The 23,581-nt window shown below is 43.9% G+C and overlaps 2 protein-coding genes across 4 annotated transcripts in view; both read right to left on the bottom strand.

The window, feature by feature from the left end:
- Positions 1-20: 20 nt before the first annotated feature.
- On the bottom strand, positions 21-10,070 carry LOC111844860 (transmembrane protease serine 2). The gene is made up of 14 exons (XM_023813706.2): positions 9,875-10,070; positions 9,276-9,340; positions 8,915-9,089; positions 8,269-8,352; positions 7,992-8,105; positions 7,764-7,893; positions 6,348-6,470; positions 5,807-5,850; positions 5,402-5,570; positions 5,147-5,316; positions 4,641-4,736; positions 3,703-3,845; positions 2,589-2,741; positions 21-1,839 (listed from the first exon to the last, which is right to left on the bottom strand). The coding sequence occupies exons 2-14, from the start codon at positions 9,288-9,290 to the stop codon at positions 1,828-1,830; spliced, it is 1,428 nt and encodes a 475-aa protein (XP_023669474.1). The 5' UTR covers positions 9,291-9,340; positions 9,875-10,070; the 3' UTR covers positions 21-1,827.
- Positions 10,071-10,490: 420 nt separating this feature from the next.
- Positions 10,491-23,581, bottom strand: part of atm (ATM serine/threonine kinase) — a 28,448-nt gene continuing 15,357 nt past the window's right edge. For 2 of the 3 annotated variants that reach the window (XM_023813802.2, XM_023813803.2), the window contains exons 38-63: positions 23,301-23,412; positions 23,062-23,220; positions 22,183-22,306; positions 21,690-21,778; positions 21,514-21,616; positions 21,256-21,404; positions 21,051-21,155; positions 20,491-20,610; positions 19,622-19,856; positions 18,785-18,949; positions 18,517-18,636; positions 17,177-17,394; positions 16,345-16,552; positions 15,429-15,554; positions 14,647-14,787; positions 13,950-14,088; positions 13,756-13,838; positions 13,497-13,637; positions 12,824-12,940; positions 12,480-12,629; positions 12,196-12,361; positions 11,929-12,015; positions 11,731-11,845; positions 11,588-11,651; positions 11,326-11,471; positions 10,491-11,217 (exon numbers count right to left, since the gene is read on the bottom strand). In XM_023813802.2, the coding sequence (XP_023669570.2) occupies positions 11,034-11,217; positions 11,326-11,471; positions 11,588-11,651; positions 11,731-11,845; positions 11,929-12,015; positions 12,196-12,361; positions 12,480-12,629; positions 12,824-12,940; positions 13,497-13,637; positions 13,756-13,838; positions 13,950-14,088; positions 14,647-14,787; positions 15,429-15,554; positions 16,345-16,552; positions 17,177-17,394; positions 18,517-18,636; positions 18,785-18,949; positions 19,622-19,856; positions 20,491-20,610; positions 21,051-21,155; positions 21,256-21,404; positions 21,514-21,616; positions 21,690-21,778; positions 22,183-22,306; positions 23,062-23,220; positions 23,301-23,412 (3,566 nt within the window). In that variant the 3' untranslated portion in view covers positions 10,491-11,033. Of the gene's footprint in view, positions 11,218-11,325; positions 11,472-11,587; positions 11,652-11,730; positions 11,846-11,928; positions 12,016-12,195; positions 12,362-12,479; positions 12,630-12,823; positions 12,941-13,496; positions 13,638-13,755; positions 13,839-13,949; positions 14,089-14,646; positions 14,788-15,428; positions 15,555-16,344; positions 16,553-17,176; positions 17,395-18,516; positions 18,637-18,784; positions 18,950-19,621; positions 19,857-20,490; positions 20,611-21,050; positions 21,156-21,255; positions 21,405-21,513; positions 21,617-21,689; positions 21,779-22,182; positions 22,307-23,061; positions 23,221-23,300; positions 23,413-23,581 lie in introns of those variants that run through there. The other variant, XR_002838497.2, reaches the window with a different exon arrangement.

Raw genomic sequence — 23,581 nt, 5'->3', positions numbered from 1 at the left:
GACTTATTCATTCATTTCAATTTGCTGAAAACAAAAATGTTTATTCCAAATTTTCACATTTTGCATTTGTACAGAAACATCCACAAGCTTGAGACACCCCTGACAACTTATCAGAAAGCAACATCCTAGACCCACAGCGAACTGTACATTTTATATTGGGCTTAATATTCATTTATATATAAATAAATATATAAATTGTTATATGATGAGGTATACCGTTCATCTGGGTTACAGCTATAATTGTATAGTGATTTTATGCTGAACTAATCACCTGCTCAATGAGTCTCTTGAAATCTCCACAAGAAAAACCAGATTCAGCTTCTATGACACCTGACCATTAAGAATAAATCACAGGCACCACTTCTTCCTGAAAGCTTCAAAACAATTAACTTACTGTACTGCATGATCCTCAAATATCAAAATGTGGGCACAATTCATTGTTTGGATATTAATGGTAAGTAGTTCACAACAATAATCTACCTGGGGGGAAACACATTGCTTTTAATTACACATATTTTTAATATTTAAATATATTACATAAATCTGTACACGTAACGTCACTCAAGACAGAAGCAACTCCCAAGCTGACAGATTTTTCATTGCTGGTTTCCATGCCTGTTCAAAACTCTGCAGTAGTCTTTGTTTAGTGTTTGCTAAGGATACTTCTGTGAGGCCCGATCCAAAATCTTACATTTCTTTTTTTCCCACTGACAAATATTTTCTGGCATTACATTGGTTGAAAATTGTGAATTATTTTTTTTTGGGTAATAGTTGAATATTAGAAAGAGGAACACCTACTCTTGCGCTGAAAGCGTTTAAGTCGAAGGCGACAGGACACAAATTTGACGTGACCTAACCACAATTCTCCATGTACTGAAGAGTGCAGACATTTCTGTTCATCGATATTTGTGGGAAATTAAAGTACTGCAAGCCTTTGGAAGCCTGGGAGGGTTTCTCAGTAACCATTAATTCCTCCAAAACCAAGGGTGTTTCTCAGTATGTGTACTCGACCGTACTCGCGTTCTCGCTGACCCGTTTTACGTCATCCGCCATTGCCGAAGACCAGTTCCAATACCCAAGAACAGAAGCACAGAGGAAAGAAAATCCCAGATGTTGTTCTTGCCCCTCTCCAAATATCAAGGATACGTGGGTCGCATCCTCGACGAATGATACCAATCCCATGATTCATTGCGCCTCAAGATTGTTCTTGAGGGTCAAGTTAGCAAAACCAGTCTTGTTTTGTTTGTCAGCACTTGCTTGATTGTCCCTTGCTGCTGTATGCATAAGATTTCCCCCCCTGGAGTCAATAAAGTCCCTCTCATAATATCACACATTTCTGCCCTTTTGTTACAAAATTATTCATCCAGCCACTTATCCAGTCCAGGGTCACAGAACTATGTAGTTATGAAACTGTAAACTTGTACTCATTGTACTAATTTTTCCAACTTTGGTAGGAAAACTCATTTGTGTTAATAACATGAGATCAGACTGTAAATTTTGCATTACACAAATGTATATTCTACGGAGCCCCTGAAGGGATCATTTAAAATTATCTTATTTTAGGTACTATAAGTAATCTAGAGATGATTTAAACTTAAAATATAAAGGAGGATGTGCGTAGGTTATATGCAAATACTATGCCATTTCATATAAGGCACTTCAGCATCCACAGATTCTGGGTTCTGGGGAGTCCTAGAACCAATCTAGTACCAAAGGACGATTGTACATATGAATTCAATGACACTGCCAAATATCTGAAAGACTATATAACTGAGATAATTTTTCCTGTGTACAGTATAATGCTATAAAGTGCAAGCAACAGATTCTTCATTTATATTTCTGGAAGAAAAAAAGAAAAAAGGATACATGTTTTCAAGGCTATACATTTATACAGCAATTATATTGTACATGCTATTAAATATCATAAATACACAGATAAGCCAATACATTATGACCACCTCCATGAGAGGTGAGTAATGTTGACTATCTAGTAAATACAGTGTACGTTAAGGTCTGGGATATATTAGATGGAAAGCTATCATTCGGTACTCATAGTCAACATGTTGAATGCAGAAGAAATGGACAGGGATAAAGATCTGTGTCACTTTGACAAGAGCCGAATCATTATGGCCAGGTGATCGGGTCAGAACATCTCCGAACGGACAAGGCGTGTGGGCTCCAGCCGTGGTGAGGACCTCCTGAGAGTGGTCTGAGGAGGCCGTGGTGAGGACCTCCTGAGAGTGGTCTGAGGAGGCCTTGGTGAGGACCTCCTGAGAGTGGTCTGAGGAGGGAAAAACCACGATCCACCGACCAGATGTTGGGAAGCCAAGATTTTTTGATGCAGGATATGAACGAAGGCTATTCCATCTGGTACCTTGTCTACTACGTCATTTACGAAAGCTGAACGTTAGCTTACCGTCTAATATACCCCTGACCGTGACATGCACTGTTTTTACGAGATAGTCAACATTATTCGCTTTGGGTACGGCTGGTCATGATGTTTTGGCTCATCGGTGCATACGTGCGTATATCTGAGATAAAAAGGTGTGGCATATTGATTTCACAGAGACAAAGAAAAAGCATTTCACCTTCATTTGCTCATATATCCAGCCGAGGAAGGAGGTGACATTTCCGTACACTCCGGGCTTTTCCGCCATGGCACACCCAGCGCCCCAGCTGGTGTCCCCCACCAGCCACCACCGAGAGTTTTCCTGCGCTACCAGAGGACCCCCGCTGTCCCCCTGAGACACATAAACAAAGGGCCACAGTTACGGTTTGAGAGTGAAAAAAATGACTTTCGTTAAAAAAAATAAATAAATAAATAAATAAAAAGACACAAAAAAAGTGGACCTCTGGGAAAATGAAGAAGAAATCAGGCAGGTTGAACTTGGGAGGCATCTTATATATCAACAAACCAGCTATATGCGGGGGCTGCCAACTCTCACAGGTGTGACACTCATGGCTTCTGACTCTCACGCTCATGCAAGAAATCTTACGGCAAATCTATATTATTCCATTATAAACCTAAAATTAGCTACATCAAAAGGCATTGGGGTGGTTGGTAAAACTTGGTTGTCTTGTCCTCTTAAGACAACTTTAAGTTGTTACTACTTATAATTTTGCATATGAGATACAGCTTTCATCACATCTGGGAACAAAACCATGTAGTTGAGCTATAACAGCATAACAGGCAGGTATTTCTTGACGGACCACCCACTGACTAGTGTCAACAATGACGATGCCAGCAGGAGAATAGTTCACACAATAAGTCATCTCGTTAATAAATACACTCAATGACAGGAATATGCAATATGATGTACGTTGTCCAGATATTTTATAGCCAAGCCCATTTTTCCATTGGCGATGGGTCCGTGTTGTATTTTTTAGGATATGCTTTGTACATGTGTGTAGCAATGCATAGGCATCTGTGGGCTGAAAGGTGCTGACTTGTACTCACAATATGATGCTGATTATAAGGCCATAAACAGGATGAGTCAAAATGTATTGTCATTAGCTGGGTGAAGACTCACGCCTGAGAACACAGACTTGGTTCTTAAAGTTGCGACTCCCATTGACGAGCTACAAGGAATACCAGTTAAACTGCTCTGGTTCTGTGTGGCTGAGGCGGATTCCAAAAATAAAAAGATTTCGTATCAACGCACAACAAGCACAAACTACCACGCCATCTATGCATCACATTACCTGACAGCTATCCACTCCACCATCCAGATAACCAGCACAGATCATAGTATCTGTGATCACTCCGCCGTATATACTTGGTTGGTTGCAGGTTGTCCTGTCTATTAGCGAGATCTCAGCCTCCATTAGATTCTGTGAGACTTCCCCTGAAATAGAGGGTTAGAGTAATATGAAAGGCATTACAAACAACGTCACTGTTCATCCATCTTCCTTAACTACTTACTCAGTACTGGATCATATAACAGGAAGTACAAAGCACAAGGCAGGGACAACTGGATGGGTCAGCTGAACATGCAGCATACATTTGCATTCAGTCAACTGGATCGAAAGCTACATCTGCTTGTTTATGGCCTGGGGGAAGGGATCAGGGTACCTAGTGCAGTGTTTCACATCTTTGCTCCCACTCAGCTCCCAACCAATCAAGAACATCGAATACCTGGTACGGGTGTGTTGGGAGCTGGGAGAGACCAAAAATGTGGACTCTCTGGGGGTCACTGAGGAAACACTGACCTACAGCAATCCCACAGAAGCCAGGAGACCAGGGGAACTGCAGCCGGACACAGAGCCGGGGACAGGAAACAAAGTGCTAATCACTGTACCACCATTATGCGACAAACAGTCTTATTTCAAATTCTGTGCATTTATGGTTTGCTTGAAAACCAAACAGATGTAGGCAGAGTACCAACATTAGGCCATACAGGCCAGAGTATGAGTCTCATAATGTGTGACGCCCGTATTGTTATTTGTCTGTCAACACTGAAGGAAACGGAAAGCTAACAACAGGAAGCTCTCTTCAAAGTATTCAAGAAAAGAAGGACAAAGAAAAAATAAGAAAATCAAAAGTTAATTTTGACGAATTGGGTTCCCTGTTTCTGAACGACTCCAAACTAGCAATGCTGTGAAATGGTTAAAAGAAACCTTGTAAACCAGCACTTTCTTACCGCCCTCATAGAGAGACCCCCACCCAGTAATCCAGCACGCCTGGGGGGCACTGAAGCTAAGACCAGGACTAGGCAAGCACACAGGCCTGACCACATCTGCAAGACAGAAGGGATGGGGGGGACGTTCATATTAATACAAGTACAGAAAGTTCACATACTTTTGTATGAGTATCAGGGTAACTTACAAAAAGCTTTACATAGATGGCCAGAATCTTAACACTTAACTCATTAGCATATGAGTCATGGCTTTGAAGGTCACTGACTGAGTTTAGAAGCAAATAAAAAAAATTGGCCAATTTGTAACAATACGAACAATCAAAAATTCCCAAATCGTAAATTATAAAATTTGCGGAAATGAAAGTGGCTGAACCCTCCGTATGGCCACTTAAGACAAAATCTTTAAAGCTGCTTTATCGATATAAACATGACGCATGATAATGAAAAGCCACAAACCCAACAATATCACACAAAATGATATCAAAAAGGTAAAGAGAGATAGGGCACACCTGACAAAGTCACAGGACTCATTAGCTTCATCATAGCGATATCGTTATTTTTAGTTGTACTGTCGTAGTTATTGGATACGACAACAGATACCGCCTTCCCATCAGCAAGGGCCATTTCATCCTGGGTGAGATAGCCAGCGTATACAGTCCAGTAACTTGGCTCTGAATACCTTTAACACAGAACAACATATTAGTGAGTGAAAAAAACAGCAATATGACAAAGAATTGACTGGATTTTGGATTCGCCGGACTTGCTTTTCAACGCAGTGCGCTGCCGTCACAATCCAGTAGGGGGTGATGATGGAACCGCCACACACATGGTGTCCATTGATCTGGAGGCTGACCTGCCAGGGCCATGAACCCTTTCTGGCTACAGTTCCGCCAACAATGCGGTTCCCCGGATGATCCACTAGCGTTCCGCATTCTACAAGAGAACTCAGAAGATGGGATCACACCATCTGTGCATATTCAGAGTTTCTGTGGAACACGGCTTCTACAGAGCTCCCCATTATACAGCTGATTGATTATTAGGAATTACATTCAATTTAATCAATTGATCAATTTGATTTATCACTGGCTTACTATGCCAGAGCTATTTAGCTCCCAGTGACCCTGAAAAACCACCCTGGTTAATAAAATAGTATAAGCATATTGACTTACTAATGCACTGCAGTGTAACCACAAGGCTGTTCGAGCAGGATATGCTAGATTCAGAAAATGCCACTTATTAGAAATCAACTCTGCTTACACCTGTGGGTCCGTTTCATCATGCAACAAGATAATGAACATTGCAAATTATTGTAATCCTTCAGAAATGCAGATGACAAAACTAACTGATAATTGATTTGACTATCTCCTTACTCACTGGTTGACTGTAAATGAGTTTCAAAGTAACTTATAACAACTGCACCAATAATAATGATAAGCAGTAATAAGGAGTGACTTAAGTTATTTTGGAAGCTCCTATTTTAAAATATAACCATGCTGAAAACTGAACTGTTAAACCCTTAAACTGTCCAAACCTTCCGAACTAGGAGGGAGGTATTGTGCAACACAGTAAACAAAACAATTAACACTTCAGACCATTGCTTAACATAATAGTTTTTCCAAACAGTTTTTTTCTTTTATCTTTTCGTTGTCCTGTTGTTCTCAAACATTCGAAAAAGTCAAACGCTTATATAACAGTGTTGGAGTCACTCACTTGCTGACAAGAAGCTTGTGTAGAGGGTTCTTCACAGAAGCAAAACCTGATACTGGCAACCTGAAGAAGGCTTTACTGGGACTGCCACTCAGACTGGTGTTCCCAGAGCTGACATACAAACCACTGTGAAGTATAGTTTTAACAAAAGCATCACATTATCCTGACAGTTTTCTTTATATACAGTTCCAGTTAAAAATGTGGATACACCTGTTTTTAAAGCATTGTCTCTATTTTAGCTGATATTCACCTTATAGCAAAAGGCCTTCTGGCAATGAAGTAATAGATTTCAAATACTGCAACAACCAAGAGAAGCGTTCAACAACTCAAAATTTTAGCTAATTTTGGACTATTCAGAATAGCCCCCTTTTGCTTGGAGGACAGCATTGCAGACTCTTGCCATTCTTTCAGCCAATGTCCAGATGTAGCCACCTGGAACGCTTCTCCAACATTCCTGAAGGAGTTTCCACAAGTTTTGAGCACAAGTTGGCTACCTTGTTGTTACACTTTGATCCAATTCACCCCAAAGCAGCTCTATAGAGTTTAGGTCAGGGGATTGTTGGGGCCAGGTCATCTGTCACAGCACTCCTTCTCTATCCATGTTCACAAGAAAATACTTACTACATCCTCTTCAGGGTTGGGGGGGTCTGGAACCTAACCCAGAAGCTATGGGTGCAAGGCAGAGAAAACCCAGCAGGAGCCCAGAATAATTAGGGGGGCCCTATTGGCTGTCTATTTTCTGAACTGTTTAAAGTGATCCTTTATTGGTTGTTTATTTGTTTGCAAGTTGGTGATTGGTTAAAACTGAATGCGGAGACAAATTCTTAAGGTACCCCTTTCTTTGGCGCGTTCTTAATACTGTTGTGTATTTCCTGGTATACGTAATCTGTTTCCTACATAAAATGGATTTTACGAGCCTGATCAATGAGATTTGTACCAGGAAAGCATGGAAAAAAACATTCTAATAGTAACAACTTGCTTTACATTCTTTTGGAATTTGCCCCTCTGTAGTAATTGTGTCTTGAGTGCACATTGTGGATGCAGTTGGCATGCACTGGATCAGAGTGTAATGTTTTAAGGTGACCGCAGCTGAAATGCGTTTATTCAATTAGGTCTCTGCTGTGCTGTTTCTGGTTGTTGCATATGTTCTTCCAATGTCATCGCTGTTGTTCGATACAATGTCACAATCTCTTTGACTGTAGAAATTATTTTGTAGTCAGGAATATTTAACAGCGCCAACCCATCGCAGGGCACACTCACACACCAATCACTCACACAACTATGGGCAATTTGGTCACTTTGTGTGTGTACAATACCAGATTAGAATTTTTAAAAGCAGACCTTTCATTACAGAGCATTTAAGATGTGGATGAAATCTCCCCCGACCCGAGTACCTGACTGTACATCACTACAACACACCTATCGTATCCAATCTGTTGACACGCATCTCTCCCAAAGCTATCGTCCCATCCCTCTGCACAGACCATATCCCATGAATGACTTCTGCTTGAGTAGACTTGCAGGACAGAGTCAGGACCATAGAGACGAGCTGGAAAGCAAATGAGCAACACTTCAGCACGAGTGACAGGTCCAGACCCCCTAGCCTCATAAGAGAAAAGAAAAGGGGAGAATGACGATGACACGAACCACATTGGCCTTCATCCTGTCCGGACGAGCAGTCCTCCACTCCATCACACCACTGGGAGGTGCTTATACAGGAACCGTCACCACAGGCCACACGGAAGACACATGTTTTGGACACTGAGGGCACAGACACTTAAAATACAGCTACTGCTTGGTGGGCAGCTGAGCACAATGTACCAGCTTCCTTGGTAAAAACGAGTGGAGAATCATCTGAAAGTACAACCACACAGAACTGAAGAGTGGGACACGAATCGGTCTATTGTTCGTAGGAAGTACTTACGGAAGTACCACAGCAGGATTGCCGTGGCAGCCAAGAAGATGACGATGACGGCCAGAATACACAAGCAGCATCTTTTCCGTGTCACTAAATGTAAGACAGCAACAGAGAACCATTTTGCTAAATAAATTTTAGGTGTCTAAGCTGAGAACAACATGTTCCCCAAGAAACTCCCCATTCTTTACTGGGCACACATATACACACGTTTGTAATCATATATTTGTGGGGACTGTCCAATTATCCTGTGGACATAACCTTAATCCAAACAATGACATCCTTAATCCCTACCCAGCCCTAGCCTTAAGCATAAGTAACCAAACAAAATACAAGACGTTTGGCCTTTTTTAGTCCAAAAACATGTTCCCCACAACATCAAAATAACAGGTTTTTATCACACGTTGGCGACGTTTGGACAATTTGGCAACTGCGATTAACCATAGCATGTTTTTGGGTCTCGAAGGAAACCCCAAGGCGACATACAAGCTCAGCACATGAAGAGCTGGGCCAGAGAGTCAAGAACCGATCGACAATGCAAACCACTGGAGCACCGTGCCACCATACTGAAACATTTGGCTCTATACACGGGTAACAGTTTGTAAGATGATCTTGCTAAAAGCAATCCCTCCTGTTTATACAGTGTGATGATCACCTTTGCGCCGGCGGGCAGTTCTTGATGACTGAGCTACAGGGATGGGAGCAGGCATGGTTTGGGGTGTGTTAACGGGAAAGAAATTGGTGGGTTGCGGGGGAAATGAAGGATACCCTCCTGACTCGGGTGGGAAGTATGGGGGTGGCAAACCAGCAGCAGGCTGGTACCCATGCTTCTGTGGATATGAAATTCATAGAGGAAAGGAACAAGTATTACTACAAACAGCTTGGTTCAAATACAAATTATTTACTTTAAGAGTTCTCCACTGACTAGCAGACATCAGTTTGGGAAATAAACGGTTTCCTTGTGCAATGCTACATTTATTATATTTGTCATAAATCATAAACAAGTAGAAGCGTACCTCTTGGGTTGCCATTGTATCTTTTGTGTCCTGGGTTAAAGCAGAGATCTGCTTTAACTAAAACTCTTAAATGAAAGAAATATCAATGTTAATTAATATATATGCCATTTCATAAAGTCATCCATCTTACAATACCTTAAGAATTACAGTGTCGCGGGTTTCATTTCATTTTACGTATTAATAATTGAATACAAAGGTTAGTTTGTAATAGCTACAAGCACTCTTTGAATCTTAATTCCCATTATTTCTTGTGGACTGATAGAAGATCACCGCCCTCAAAAACAAATTGTATGTCCACACAAGCAATGCATTAGCTGTTTTGGTAGACATGCGGGAGGATAGCTGAGGTTTACAAGAATTGAGTACGAATAACATGAAACAATTTAAAATCGCAATTACGTGTTGGCCATTTGTCCAAATGTAAAATTAAACATCCCGCTACGCCGATGTCCAGAAGCGGGTAACATGGCGCAAATAGTTGCGGAACAGTGACGTAAAGTCTTTCTTATAAAGGAAATGTACGAATCCATATAAAATACACAATTTACGTAGAGAACAGTATCGCTTAAACATTATAGAGAGAGCAATAAGCACCATACCTCAAGCGGGCTTCACCTCTAGTTTCTGCTCTCCAGTCACAACATTCATTCTCCCCCGTTAGCCACAGTTTAAGGCGGATTCGGGAGCAGGTAAGTCGGCGTGTCACGCCACTCCTTCGCTGTGACAGGCAAAGGCACGTTAACTATCCATTTCACTCCTCTTTGCTATACGGTGTCTTTATGTGTAGTAGTGCCTATTTTCCTGGTCGGGATTCACTAAACATACCAAACGCAGGATTTGCGTCACATCCAGAGCAGACAAAATCAGAGCAGTTCATAGTTTGTTACCGTAAATAGAAGTAGAAATTAAAAATTAATTAGAATTAAAATACTTGGAAAGCGAAATATCATAAAAAAAGAGTAACTATTAATTATATTGTACGTTAGTCTGGATAAATTAAATATGTGCAGTTTTATCACTTGGAAAGATGACTGTTAAAGCGATAAAAGTTATAAAAGTAATTTTAGAACGTGAATAGTAGGTTTTTTTCTGTAATTGTGATAGAATCGTGGGTCACAAACCTAGCCAGCATAAAACGCCAAGCCCGTTAAGGTGAATATTTTGTACACAAACATACACGCATTACACCCGCACCACATAAGTTAAACTCTCGAGTTTGCACCTTTCTGAAAACGTTTTATTTTTCCGCAGGACCATTAAAATAGACATAAGCGGTCTTCTCTTCAGTATCATTTCATACTTCATATAAAACAAAAGAACGTTAAAGAAAGCAACGAAATGATTTAACAGAACTTAAAAGGTGAAAGAGTAGGACAAACATTAAAAAGATAGACTTTGCTAGTATACATTTATACACTCTGCAACGTATCAAATCAAAAGATTTCTGGGTTCAAAAAATTTCAACATCAAGTATGTAGAGCAGCAAAATACAGGACGGATCTAAGGAATTTCAAAAGAAAGATATCAGGTGTTTCAGACTGAGTCATGTACATATAATGTCAGAAGTTTGAGAAGGCTTTCCTTTTGAAATTTCAGTATTATGATAAGATTTGTTTGTATGATGCAAAACCAGAAGTACAGTGGTGAAAAAAATGAAAACGTAGAATAAAACAGATAAATTGCTCTGCAGGTACATAGAGGAGATTCCTATCCCACATGGATACAGAGCAGACCCTGAAGATATCAGATATGCCTCCTTCAGACCCAAGCCTGCCAGCCAGGAAAGAGGCGACTGAGGTTCTTTGGGTCCATAGCTTGCTGGATGAGGAGGTTGACCTGGCCCCCCACACTGAGCACCGTCCCCTCCTCCACACCCTTCAGCTTCTCCTGGAGCCGGAGCAGGACGCGTTCAGCAACCTTGTTGAAGCTCTGGGCGTCACCACTGGAGAAAGAGATAAGGCGTCACACTGGTTTATGCAATCACCTTGGCTCTTTACAGAGTCCTGATTCCAGCCTGGACGATTTCTACTGCAAAATGACAAAGGCTCACCTGGATTTGCGATGGGCCTCTAGGTCCTCTCCTCCCAGGGTGGAGTTGAGTGTGGCATTCACCTCAGCCTCTTCATGCTGCTGCTGCAGGTAGAAGGCCTTTAGGGGGTTCATCGTCCAGTCGAAGAGCGGGTCGTACAGCAGCACCTTGGGGACATGGGTTCCACAAACTATAAAATTCCTTCTACAATCCAATTTGAAGAGCCTGATCAAGGTTTAGGGGTATTCAGGTATTGTCAACAAAAATAAAAAAATCTCCATACCTCAACTATTGTCAGCAAGGCCTCTTGGGAGTGTCTCATAACCTCCATGGTCTTCTCACAGCACCTGGAGGGAGAGTACAAACACTTGCATAGAAATGAGCTACTGAAACATTCGAGTCACCTTCTTGGACTGTAGCACTCACCTTCTAAAAACCCCTTCAACGCCTGTGATTCCCATTCCGTCAACGATATCCCTGGATAACCTAAAGGGCACGGTCTCCGGCGTGGGCAGAACTTTGCCCTGTTCAAAGGCAACACCTAGAAAATGGAACGGAGCCTCAAAAATAATTCGGTGACAATGTAGGAACTTGGTTGGATATACCTGGCTACCAGCTTCTTACCTAAATCAATGTGCACCAACTCAGCTGTCTCTTCATCAATCAGAATGTTCTGGATGTGCCTGTCTCCAAGTCCAACAATGTAGCCCACTGGGAAAAGGTGAAATTGGCCAGAAGGATGAACAATTTCCAACTGCCACGTTATATCGTGAAAAGCAGTAAACACACAAAATATTCTACGCAAAAGTCACACAATGAGTTTGTTGTATTCTCAGTTCTGGTATAGAGAATCATGACGGATATGCACTGCAGGAAGAATGTTGCCGTTACCGATGGAACAGGTAGCCACACTGCGGGTATACGCCAACCGTTTCTCCAGCCAAACCGCCGGGTCCAAGAATCGCTCCACGCAGAAGTACCGGAAGACGGGACGGAAATTCTGGCACACCTCATTGAAAGCCTGAACCTTTTCATCAAACCCTTTTCTCTGAGATTCCTATAAATAGTTGGGGGAAAATAAACAAGTAAATAAATAATCAGACTGTGCATGTGGGTCCGAGAGATGAGACCTCATTCCTGGTCATAGCCATATAAAGCCTGCTCCTAGCTCGTACCATCATCACTTTCCTGCAGGCAAAGCTTGTCCAATCCTGAGGCCGGAAGCGTTTGTGGGCACCCTTCTGGGCATCGACCAGGAACTCCCCTATGGGCATGGTGCCTGAACACCATTCCAGCACCCCACTGCGCTGGGAGAAGGGTACCACCTGGAAATGGAGATTGGGACTCAATTAAAGATCTACAATTCAGCAAATAATAATAAAAAAATCTCTGGTTCTGTGCCACGCAAAAGCCAATAATTGTCGTCTAATCCAACCCATGGCACAAATCACCCATAAGGCTGGATAAAAAAAAATGAATGAGTGTTTTGATTACTACCAAAGGCATGTCTAATGGTTACCTTGTACCGGCGAATGTTGAGTTTTCTCTTGCGAGTCTCCACATTGCGCTGGAGAAGCATGGAGCACATCTGGAAGACCTGCTGCATGACAGCATCCTGTCTGAGGTCATCCTGGCCCTGGAAAGGTGAACAAATGGGACACCGGCGGTGAGGTCACTCAAAGCGGCAAGTCCCGTGTATTTGACAGAAGGGGACTGCATCTAAAATCTAACTTGCCACTTTATTACATGGAATTTAGGAGGGAACTGTTACATGTCAACAATACTGTATTACGTAACTCGCTACACCATGTAAGATTTGGAAACTAAAGTTCTCCTTTTCACGGTAATCATTAACTATTGAATAAAAGAAGCATGTGCCTTCCTTTCAGCCAAGAAAAAGTGCCTGTTTGACATGCATCTGTCAATGAAAAGCTTCCAGCCATGCTGTTTGTTATGCTTGCAACACCATGTTAATAATTAACATCTGGAATGTTCTGAAAGAAAAGAAAAATCCCTGTACTTATCGCAAACCCTTTTCTTAGAAAGATCAATGGACACCTACTGATACATGTCCATCAAATGTCATGCTCATTCACCCATGTGATGCACCTGACCAAGCATGGAGTACTAAGCAATCTGAATAGCTGGAGAGAGAACCAAAAAAATTGGCAAAATCTCTCCGGTGGGCTCACCTTAACCAGTTGCCGTCTTCTCTTTCCGTCCGAGCCCACGCAGTCAATGATTTTAGGCAGGTTGACACCCCCGACAAGGCAATAGGTAGGTTTGAAGGACTTGATGGTCACCAGGTTGTCATACTTACCTGTGGGATCCACCTGCAAGCAGAATTACCAATAAGACAATGCTGCCACTCACTAGTTAAGCCACAGAATGGCCTCCTCAAGTCCAGGGTTTCTCTCATGTAGACATGTCACTAGACAAGAGAACAATGACCTTGATCTCCATTGTTGGGATGATGACATTATCGAGGTCCTTTATTTTCGTAATAGGTTGTTCGGATGGTATTGGGATGGGTTCTGTAAATAGAAGCAAGGCGAGGTATCACACCAAGAGCACAGATGCCGTTCGGGGTCTTATCCCGCGTCTGGACACCGTCTTGACGAAATGCTTTGTGCATGGTCACTTACTCTTCTCATTTTTATGCCGACTGGCGTCCATGTAAGCCAGAGTGATGTAGGCATTACAGAGGATCTCAGTGCCTCGAACCAGGTCTGCCCTTTGCTTCCTGACCACATTAATGATCTTGGAGGCCACCTCGGTACGTTCCTGGAACAGGAAGAGGAAAGAGGAGAGAAAACAGGTTAAAATAATGTGGTGGGTAGTATTCTGCTGGGAGTTATTTTCATGATGTTGCAGAACAACACATTTCCATCCCTGTACTCGTTATTTGTTACGCGCACAGGTAGAGCGTGCAGAGGAATGGAAAGGTAGCCTGCTCCAAGACACAAAACAAAGCATCACACAATAGAGTAAAATAATAAATTAGCGGAAGACATAACAGAATTAACTTAAATATAATAGAGTTATTTAAATATTAAGTGCCCATGCAGTAAGTTATAGTGGATAGGCTTGAGTTTTAGGTCCGGATGTTGGTTGGCATGTTAGAGTAAAAACTCCTCTTGGGAATTTCAGTTTCGTATCTTATCTTTTATCATGTCATCTTATTGTGAAGAGAGGGCTGCAAAACACATTTCTGTACGTAAAATACATGCCTAGACTCCATACACATCCAGAGTGTCATGTAACAGTCTCAGTGCCGAAGGCCCTATATACAGATCAATTGGAAAGACACTTAATGGCAGTAGAGGGTCCCGGGTACCCAACCTTATCCATCGGGGAGGGCTGGCGCAGGGCACTCTTGGACAGCCGGCTGCCGGTGAAGCTCTCGTCCTGGTTGGCATTGACCAGAGCCAGAATGATAAGAAGGGTGTGGTGTGGGTGATCCAGAGAGGTACGGCAGATAAGCTGTTGGTATAAACAAAACCGCATGCAGTGAGACTGAATGGTACAAAGAAAAAGGGCAACCACTTCCTGTTCTGGGCCTGGTTAATAAAGAGCCTCACCTGTGCCCCCTGCTGCAGCTCTTAGTAACAACAGCATCATAGTTACACTCTTCAGAGCACGAGCTGACTAACTGACTGACTATTTTGCTCTGTATTCTATTAAAATTTCTCAAACAATCACAATTATAATAACCATAGATATAGTCACACAAATCCTGGACAAAAATACTCCACTAATACAAAAGAAAAACATTGTTAAAACACCAGTTATTGTTAAGTTAATAAACACTGCTTCAGTATCATATTCATTTGTATAAATGGGCAAAGAAAAAAAGAGAATAAACGATTGTTTAGTTTAATGATTGTTGACGCAATTTTGCTTTTTAATGAGGGAGAGGTCACCTCCAAGAATGTGCGAGTTCATGTACATAAAAGCTGCATCAAAGACTGATCAACGCTGTTACCTAACAGTCAGGTTTGGCTTTGAGGGCAAAGACACGCAATGACATGCCAAAGGGGCACAATTCCAGCTTTGTTTGTGATGTCTGCTTGGAGGTGTCTGCCAGTGTGATGCCAGTGCGATCAGCCCCAAACGCATTTTACCTCGTTCAGGACGTCGTGGAAGCCTCCGCCGTCGGCTGCCGCGCCGGACATCTTGGTGCCCATGCGGGCAGCCAGCTGGTACATCAGCGGAAGAAACTTGTGGGACGGGATGTTCTCCGCGCCCATCTGTGGGAGGAGACAAAAGCCGATGAGGTAAAGGTCGTGTAAGGTCACGTAGGGACAGCACCAATACGCTTTCAAAGACATAAGGACCGCGGGCTTCTGGAACAAGCCTATAGCTTCAAGCTTCAACACTTCACTTGAGGGGACACAAAGATTTCATAGTAACTGAGTTACCGCCGAAGTACCAATCATGAACAAAACACAGCAGCTATTTGAGATTAAAAAAATGCATCGCAATTCATTAATTATAAAGAAGCATGAGATCAGTATTTTACTTGTGTTATTCATTACTTGTTACTTCAGTAGTTCCTTCATTAGTTCCTTCAGTACTTCACAAAGGTTTACAGAATTAATAAATGTAGCAACATACAGTAACGGCTTGAGATAAAAGATCTGCCTTGATTTATTAATGATGAATGAACATGAGATCAGTATGTATGTTAGTGTTAATTAATATGTAATAACATAATACTATATTATTTGTGTTCCCTCAAGGAAAGTGTTACCATTACAAGATCTTCAACTTAACCTCTATACTGCATGCCATGCTACAAATACTAAAAATACTGCAGTCAGCAGTTTTGCAAATAATTTATTACTGTCAGTATTTTGGCTGAAATGTATGTGAACTCCATCTAATGAGCTACGATATGCATCCATATTACTTAGGCACCAAAATGGTGCATTCCAGAAATAAACCTCACTGCAAACACTGCAGCTGTTGCATTGAATTTGAATATCATGCATATGCACGCAATCGTCTCCCCGGCGCGTTCCGCAGAGCCCCCTGCACCTTCATCATGCTGTTGACGTCCTTGACGTCAGAGTTCTCCAGCCAAAGGGAAGCGAGCCGGAACACCCACATGTCGTGCTCTTCGCCCAGTCCCAGACACTGGATGTAGTTCTCCACAGCCTTGCACAAGAAGCGCAGTCGGTCGGCTTGCAGGTTGGCCAGCGCCCGCTCATCCAGCTCCAGCTCTCGCTGCACCCTGACGGTGTACCTGCGCGCGCCAACACATCGCACCCGCCCCAAAACCCCAGACTTACACTTGGCTTAACAGAATCAGGAGAGACCTCCACCCAACTTTTATTCAGGACCAATGAACCAACCAGTAGGATATATTCAACGTCCTTCACTTCAAGCTATTCTTTAGATCAGTGAAATTCAAACTGTAATACACGTACGACCATTGATACTCGGAGTGCTCTTGGGTGGCACATAAGACCATGGTAATTCTTTTTCTTTTCTTTTTTTTTTTTTTTTTAAAACAGTGGTTCAGGTTACTGTGACCTTTTACTTTTTTCACCCCTTGTGGAGCTTTGGTTTGTTCCAAAGCGGTAACTGGTCCAATTGCTTTTCACATGTCATTTCTGTGGTCTACATGCTAATCCTATGAATTCACCATGTCTTTATTGATATAACAATGACACCCCCACTCCATTTGCCACTGGACCATTTTTGCTACCCAGACAAGATTCCCCTGATACTAACTCAAGTTTTCCTACTTTTTCACAAAGACATGGCCAAATGAGAATCAACGCAATAAGTATACTTAATGTGTGCTGGTCTCTCACCATTTCACATCGATATTGAACTCATTGATATTCTACGTGAGGCTGATCACCTATTGTGGTTGACCTTGCGTTCCATCATGAGGTCCACTTCCACCTTGGCCTTCTCCAGCAGAGCCTGCTTGTTCTCGAACTCGGAGGACTTCATGTAGTTCACAATGCTCTGGTACTGTGCGTCTGAGAAGCGTGCCAGCGACAGGAAGGCCTGGGTCTTCTGGCTCTCCAGTTGGGCACTGGTTCCATCTTGGTGGTCCTCTATTACTTTCACTGCCTGCCAAAACATTGTTTTATTATGAAGACTTATTCAAAAGGTTAGATTGCAAAGGGCTTTCCCGACATTAAAAACAATGGGCAAAAACTGAACATCTGACATGATACTTGCATACCACTGAAAAGTAATAGGAAAACCATCAGCTACAGCCTCATCATCCACGCATTCAACTGTCTAGTACAAGACTGCAATGACTCAGTGTGCAACAAGATATTGTGCAAGAAAAAAAGAACCGCAAAATAGCTCAGATTATTATTGGGCTGCATAATCTCTTCCTAGCCGTAATTGCATTGTTTAGACAGCAGAAGATGCAATAACTTGCCCTGCCCCCCCACCCACCCACCCACCCACCAACTAATGTAACCTATTCACACTAAAGAATGGTGAACTGGATAAGAAAAGGCCTACTTAACTTTGTTCATTTTTAATAAAAGGAATATTTTAGTTAATAGGCTACTATATTTTAACACAACCTTTACAAATGTTTGTAAATAATTATTGTTGGTCATTAAGAAAATGAAAGAAAAAGTATCAGGCAGTCAAAGAAAATTATATTTAAATGATCTTCACGTTGGTGTAAAACTATGATGTGTCTGTACAAGTGTGTTAGTGTAACCATTAGGGCTGTCACTACTGACTATAATACTAATCAAGTAATCTACCGAGTAACGATTCAATATATACATTGGAAATGGCGCAAGGCAGGAACCAATCACACATTTCAGGCTGTAAACTCAGTCACATACAGTCACTGCAATTCACTTAAGTTTAATGTTTTTGGGCAGTATAAGGAAATCGGCATTTCGGGGTGAAAAGGCATCCATACACAGGGTGAACATGCAAACTCACAGCCCCACCCAGTGCGGCACTGTACCGCTATGCTGGCACGATGTGCGATGTTAACAAGGCATTTCATGCATTTGCAATCGTCACATTGCAAGGACCGTGACAGTCTGCTGGGTTCAAACAATCAATAAGCTTTTTGGCGAATCGTTATTTGCTTAGCAAGGAGCTTAAAGCGCATCCCAGACAGCACAGGGAACCCCTGGGTGGAATTACAGACCACTGCAGTTGATAACTATACAAATTTTAGCAAGCGTTCCATTCATAAGCCAACTTTACCTTCTCTAGGTATTCCTCCAGGACAATTCCAGGGCTCACCAGGCAAGTCTCTGCCAACCAGTTACCACAGAGCCTCAAACACTCAGCCAACACTGGCATCAGAGTGGAGTCAAACTGCACCTGTCCAGGAGCAAGAGAAGAAGAGCGTGACGCAACTCGAATGAGAGACAGGTGATGGGACAGGTCAGCACTGCAGAAAACGCCACTGCGAACCCTAAACGCAGCACCCGCGTCTTCCTCTGTTCTCGACGGGGTTCAGGACACTCACCTGGCCACTAAGCGTTTCTATCATCTGCTGAAGGATTCCCAGCGCCAGGCCCTGCTCCTTCTGGGCCCAAAACACCTGGGCCTCCTCCAGCTGCCACGCAGACGCGGCTGCACCCCGGCCCTCTCGCCCTAGCCGCTTCATCTGAAACACGGCACGCTCCGCCAGCTGTTGCGAGGGCGGAAGCACGCGGTGTTAAAGCCAGTAGGGGGAGCCAGGGAGCACGAGGAGCTGAACTCTGGGCTGGGCACTGCTCCCAGGTGCTCTGTACTCCTCTATAACAGCTGGAGCTTCTGGGAGGCTGCATGATTTCTCAGCATGGGGAAGTTTGTAAAACCGACCTCTGCAGGGTAGCACAGTGGGTCAACATCTGGTCTCACAGCCAAACCTTCTGTTCCCTTTATTGTCATCTTTAACAAGGTACATGGAGCTAAACTGCTTCTAGCCAAAGCATCCAGGTGCATCAAAGGGCTTTTATTTAGCAGAGACTTCTGTCCAAAGCGACATAAGTGTGGCTCAGACATCAGGGTCAGCTAATGTGCCAGAAACAACTGTGGGTTAAGGGGCCTGCTTAAGGACACCACTGGATCACAACTGGCAAATATCTTTTTTCTTTTTCTTTCTTTTTTTTGGTCTTCAGGCAAACATCTGGCAAACATCTGATCACGGGTACAGAGTCCTAACCAACAGGGCTGCACCTTTCCCTTTTTAATTTAATACAGAATTCTAGCTCTTCAAATCAACTGGGACAAAGGCCTACCAAACTAAAAACCTGTGGAATCCAAATGCCACCGGCACATTAGTTGTTCTCAGAGAAAGGAAGCAGAGACACTGGCGTACCTGAGTGTTTCCTGCCTTCCGGGCCAGCTTGCACATCTCCATGAGATGCGAGGTCAGGCCCGTCTGCAAGTGCTCCTTCCTTTCGCCCGCCTGTTCCCGTCCAATCAGCAGCTCCTGGGTCGTGGTGCGCAGGGCCATGATCGGCTCCAATAGGCTGAAATCGCTGTCAATCAGGAGCTGGGAGTGCTGCTGCCAGCCGCCGTACAGTTCAGCCAGACCTGCTTCTGTCACAGACCTTCATGGGGATATACAGAGGGTGGGGTTATAACCCAAAACAAATCCAAATATCCCACTGGGCAAAAGCAGCCTTTTTTTACAATACACTTTCATATAATTGGTAGATGCTTTTATACAAACAATTAAGAAAGCAGGATAAGCAATTAGGGTCTTGTTCAAGGGCCTCGTGGTGAAAGAACTCTATGGGATTTGACCCAACAACATTCACGATCACGGGTGCAGAGTCCTAATTCACAGAGCCACACACTACAAACGCTAAGAAGCTGGGGCGTATCAAGCAAAATCTAAATATATAAAATATGTATTTTTTAATGAACTGAAGAAAAGTTTGAACATATTATAAAGGTTCAGACTATCATGAGTAGTTCAGACTATGAAGTAGTGGCATGAGCAGTGGGTGACCATGCAAATGACAGACGCGTGGCAAATCCGGTGTGGACAATGAAGGCTAGTTTTCTGCAACAAGACAGACATGCAGAATCACGCTCCCCACCCGCAGCTGAAGCACTGTCACCTGCTTCGGAACCTTTAAGGAACCGCAGCCAGCCCACGCGTCCCACCGCTAGAACACACTCAGGGCAAACGAAGGTCCCGTCAAGGTGAGACGGGAGCCGGGCGGCACCAGGAGTCACCTGGAGCAGAGCTGACCGACGCTCTCCAGCTCGCTGATCCTTTGCAGGTTACAGAGGGTCGGGTACAGCGAGGATACGGCCTCCAGGCTTCCGCGACACAGCTCCTCCACCTCGGAGTACCTGACACACACACACAGATTAGGTATCTATACCTTTGTGGGGACTCGCCATTCATTTCTATGGACATAACCCTAATTCCAACTATGACAATCAACCCTATGCAGCCTTAACCTGAACCAACGCATTACTTTTGCGGGGATCTCAGCTCCGGTTTCTCCTTAGATACAGCTCATGATACCCTCAAAAGTCAACCCCCCCCCGGAGTGCCTCCCACAGTCCACAGACACGCAGTTAGGCTAAAGGTCTTTCCTGCCATCAGAGCTAGGCTAAATGTGTGCAGATGTCTTGCACCTCCAAAAGTAAACACTGTCTGGGATATACATCAAGCTCTCCAAGACCTTCACCAGGGAAATGGGTCAGGAGATGAGAACAATGGACTTTGGCTCTAACAATGGTCGTGGGAAATGTTTCAACGCCTATGTGACTGTGGGCATTCGCACCTGGCACGCTTTAGTGTTCCGTCAAAGGCGCCGAGCTCTTTGTCCCCGAGTGCTCGCAGGGCACAGAACACCGACTCGTTGAACCCAGGATCCAGATTTTCGCTCCTGGAACAGAAGAGGAGAACGCAGAAGTCAGCAAGCCAGCTGTCGTTGCCTCTTGCCCCGCTTCCTCTCCGACGATGACATCACGGGTACGGCTGCTGACCGCTCCGACAAGTCGCAGTCCCACTGCGCACTCCTCCAGGCAGCCTGGAACCTTTTTTCCCGTAGCTCCGCCCCCCACTCCACCCCCTCGCTCTCCAGACCACGCAGGTAGGTAGCCAGAGTGCTGCACAGCCCGGAGTTCTGCAAAGCCTGCGTGGAGGGAAAGGAGGTTGAGTTAGAGCCGTTTGTCCGGCGGCCTCTAGAGGATCCAGCAGACATTGCACGCTGCCCCCAGCTGAACCTCCATAGCGCCACCCACCTCCAAGATCCCCACTTGGCGTGTGACCTCAGGAAGGCTGGAGTGAAGGTCATAGGACGTCAGAGCCTTCCCCCACAAGGCCTCATGCTCATAGGTCCTGATCCTGTCACATGGCCAACGTGTCACACTTTTTAAACCTCTCACACAAACACACGCCTAAAGTGCACACAAGTTACCTCGTAATAGGGCTGACCACCTTCCCTGCGCCGCACCCATACAGACTGTCCGGCTCACCGATACTCCTGTATGCCTCAATCAGCAAGTCCTACAAAGATAGGGATGAGATGAGAGATGAGATGGCACTTTACCGCCCCCTGGAGGAACACTGGGACAAAGCAGCATCTCAGATTCTGATAGCAAAAAGTGACAGAAGAAATAAGACATAAGTAAAGGTACAAATCAATATAACAAAATGTATAACATAAGAAAACAGGCGACAGGAATGAAAGACCTGAAAAACTGTTTCTCCATACACCATGGAGCAAGGAGTTTTTCAGTGAAGGCAACAAAACAATCTTATGGAAGAGATGGGAGGCGTGGCGAGCTGGGGGGGGGGTCAAAGATGACCCCCAAAACTGAGCCAGCATTACTGAGGAGTTTGTTCAGTTGCTTGGGAAATACTGACAGAGCAGGAAATACTGGATTTAAGCTATGAACTTAAAGATTGACCTGAAGGCTGATGCCCGAATCCTCCACGCTCCTCTCACTCAGACTGGCGATGGAGAAGTTCTGGCTGCTCTCTTCGAATACGATTCTCCGTAGAGAATTCTCCGTGGAGGCTTTTTGCTGGGTCCTGAGGTGAGAAGGTGAGAAGGTTTCATGCGATTGGGGGGGGAATGGAGGCAAAGTCAACGCAAATCACAGGCTCAGCTGTAAACGTCAAAAGCAAAGATCCGCTGCATAGTTACTAAAAACTACATACTCTACCCATCCATCCATCCATCCATGTTTTATACCCACTTATCTTACAGGCAGAGGATAAGCCAAGATGGGACACCAACCAATCACAGGGGAAACACACCATTCACACCTATGGGCAATTTCACAGTTACAATTCACTTTAGCATGTTTTTTGACTGTGGGGGAGAAACCAGGGAACCCAGAGGAAACCCATATGATGACACGGGAAGAACATGCAAATTCCACATGTATGGAACCCTGGTGAAAACCCTAACCCTGGTTGCAGAGGTGTGAGGCAAGAGTGCTAACACAGGGCTAACACAGTCCTAACACAGTCCTAACACAGGGCTAACACAGGGCTAACACAGGGCTAACACAGGGCTAACACAGGGCTAACCACCACCACAGCACAACCAACTCATCCTTTCATTTTTATTGTGCAGACTTTCTGTTGCTTATCTGACGTATCTATTAAAACATGTTCATATTTTAAGCTGAACTAGTAACTGCAATCATCCCTAACGTTAACAAATCAAAGTGGAATTGCTACAGATCTCTGGAAATAAAATCTCACCAATAAAACTGACTTCAGTATGCACGGTTTTGAATCACGACGGCTTACGAGTGGCAGGTGCTATAAAAATCTACCTGTGGTTGTGCTCCATGTCGGATCGGATCTTGTCCATGTATATCTCGGTGTAGAGCAGCGCCGTGAAGTGGGCGGAGCACCACTGGGCCGCCTGGGCCACCTCCAGGTAGTTCAGGTCCAGCCAGAAGTTTGATTGGCAGACCGTCCCATAGGTGATGCTGGGGCAGGACACACAGTGTCTTACGGTAACAGCGAGCGATACACAGGCAAAGAGGAGGCACCAGAAACACAGGCCAACCTGTCGGGCTCTAAAGGCCTCTTCTGCTGTCGGAGGTAGTCGACGACGGCCAGCATCGTGCGAAGAGACGACTTGTCCAACAACCCTTGGTTTGAAATATCCGATTCACTTCCTGAGGAAATAAATTCAGGCTTCATTGTAAGGCACCAAGTTTCAAATACTAAGCACGAGGAATCTAATCTAAAACCCATAAGGATTTGTTTGCATGATATATATTCCTGCAAAACACGCAGGTGTCTTAGAGAAAACTAAGTAATAATAAGAGTTGTCAGCAAAAATAT

The sequence above is a fragment of the Paramormyrops kingsleyae genome, chromosome 17 (assembly GCF_048594095.1).
Source record: "Paramormyrops kingsleyae isolate MSU_618 chromosome 17, PKINGS_0.4, whole genome shotgun sequence".
Taxonomy (NCBI): domain Eukaryota; kingdom Metazoa; phylum Chordata; class Actinopteri; order Osteoglossiformes; family Mormyridae; genus Paramormyrops; species Paramormyrops kingsleyae.
Note: the sequence above shows the minus strand (reverse complement) of the source record. Positions and strands in the feature narration are given on the sequence as shown.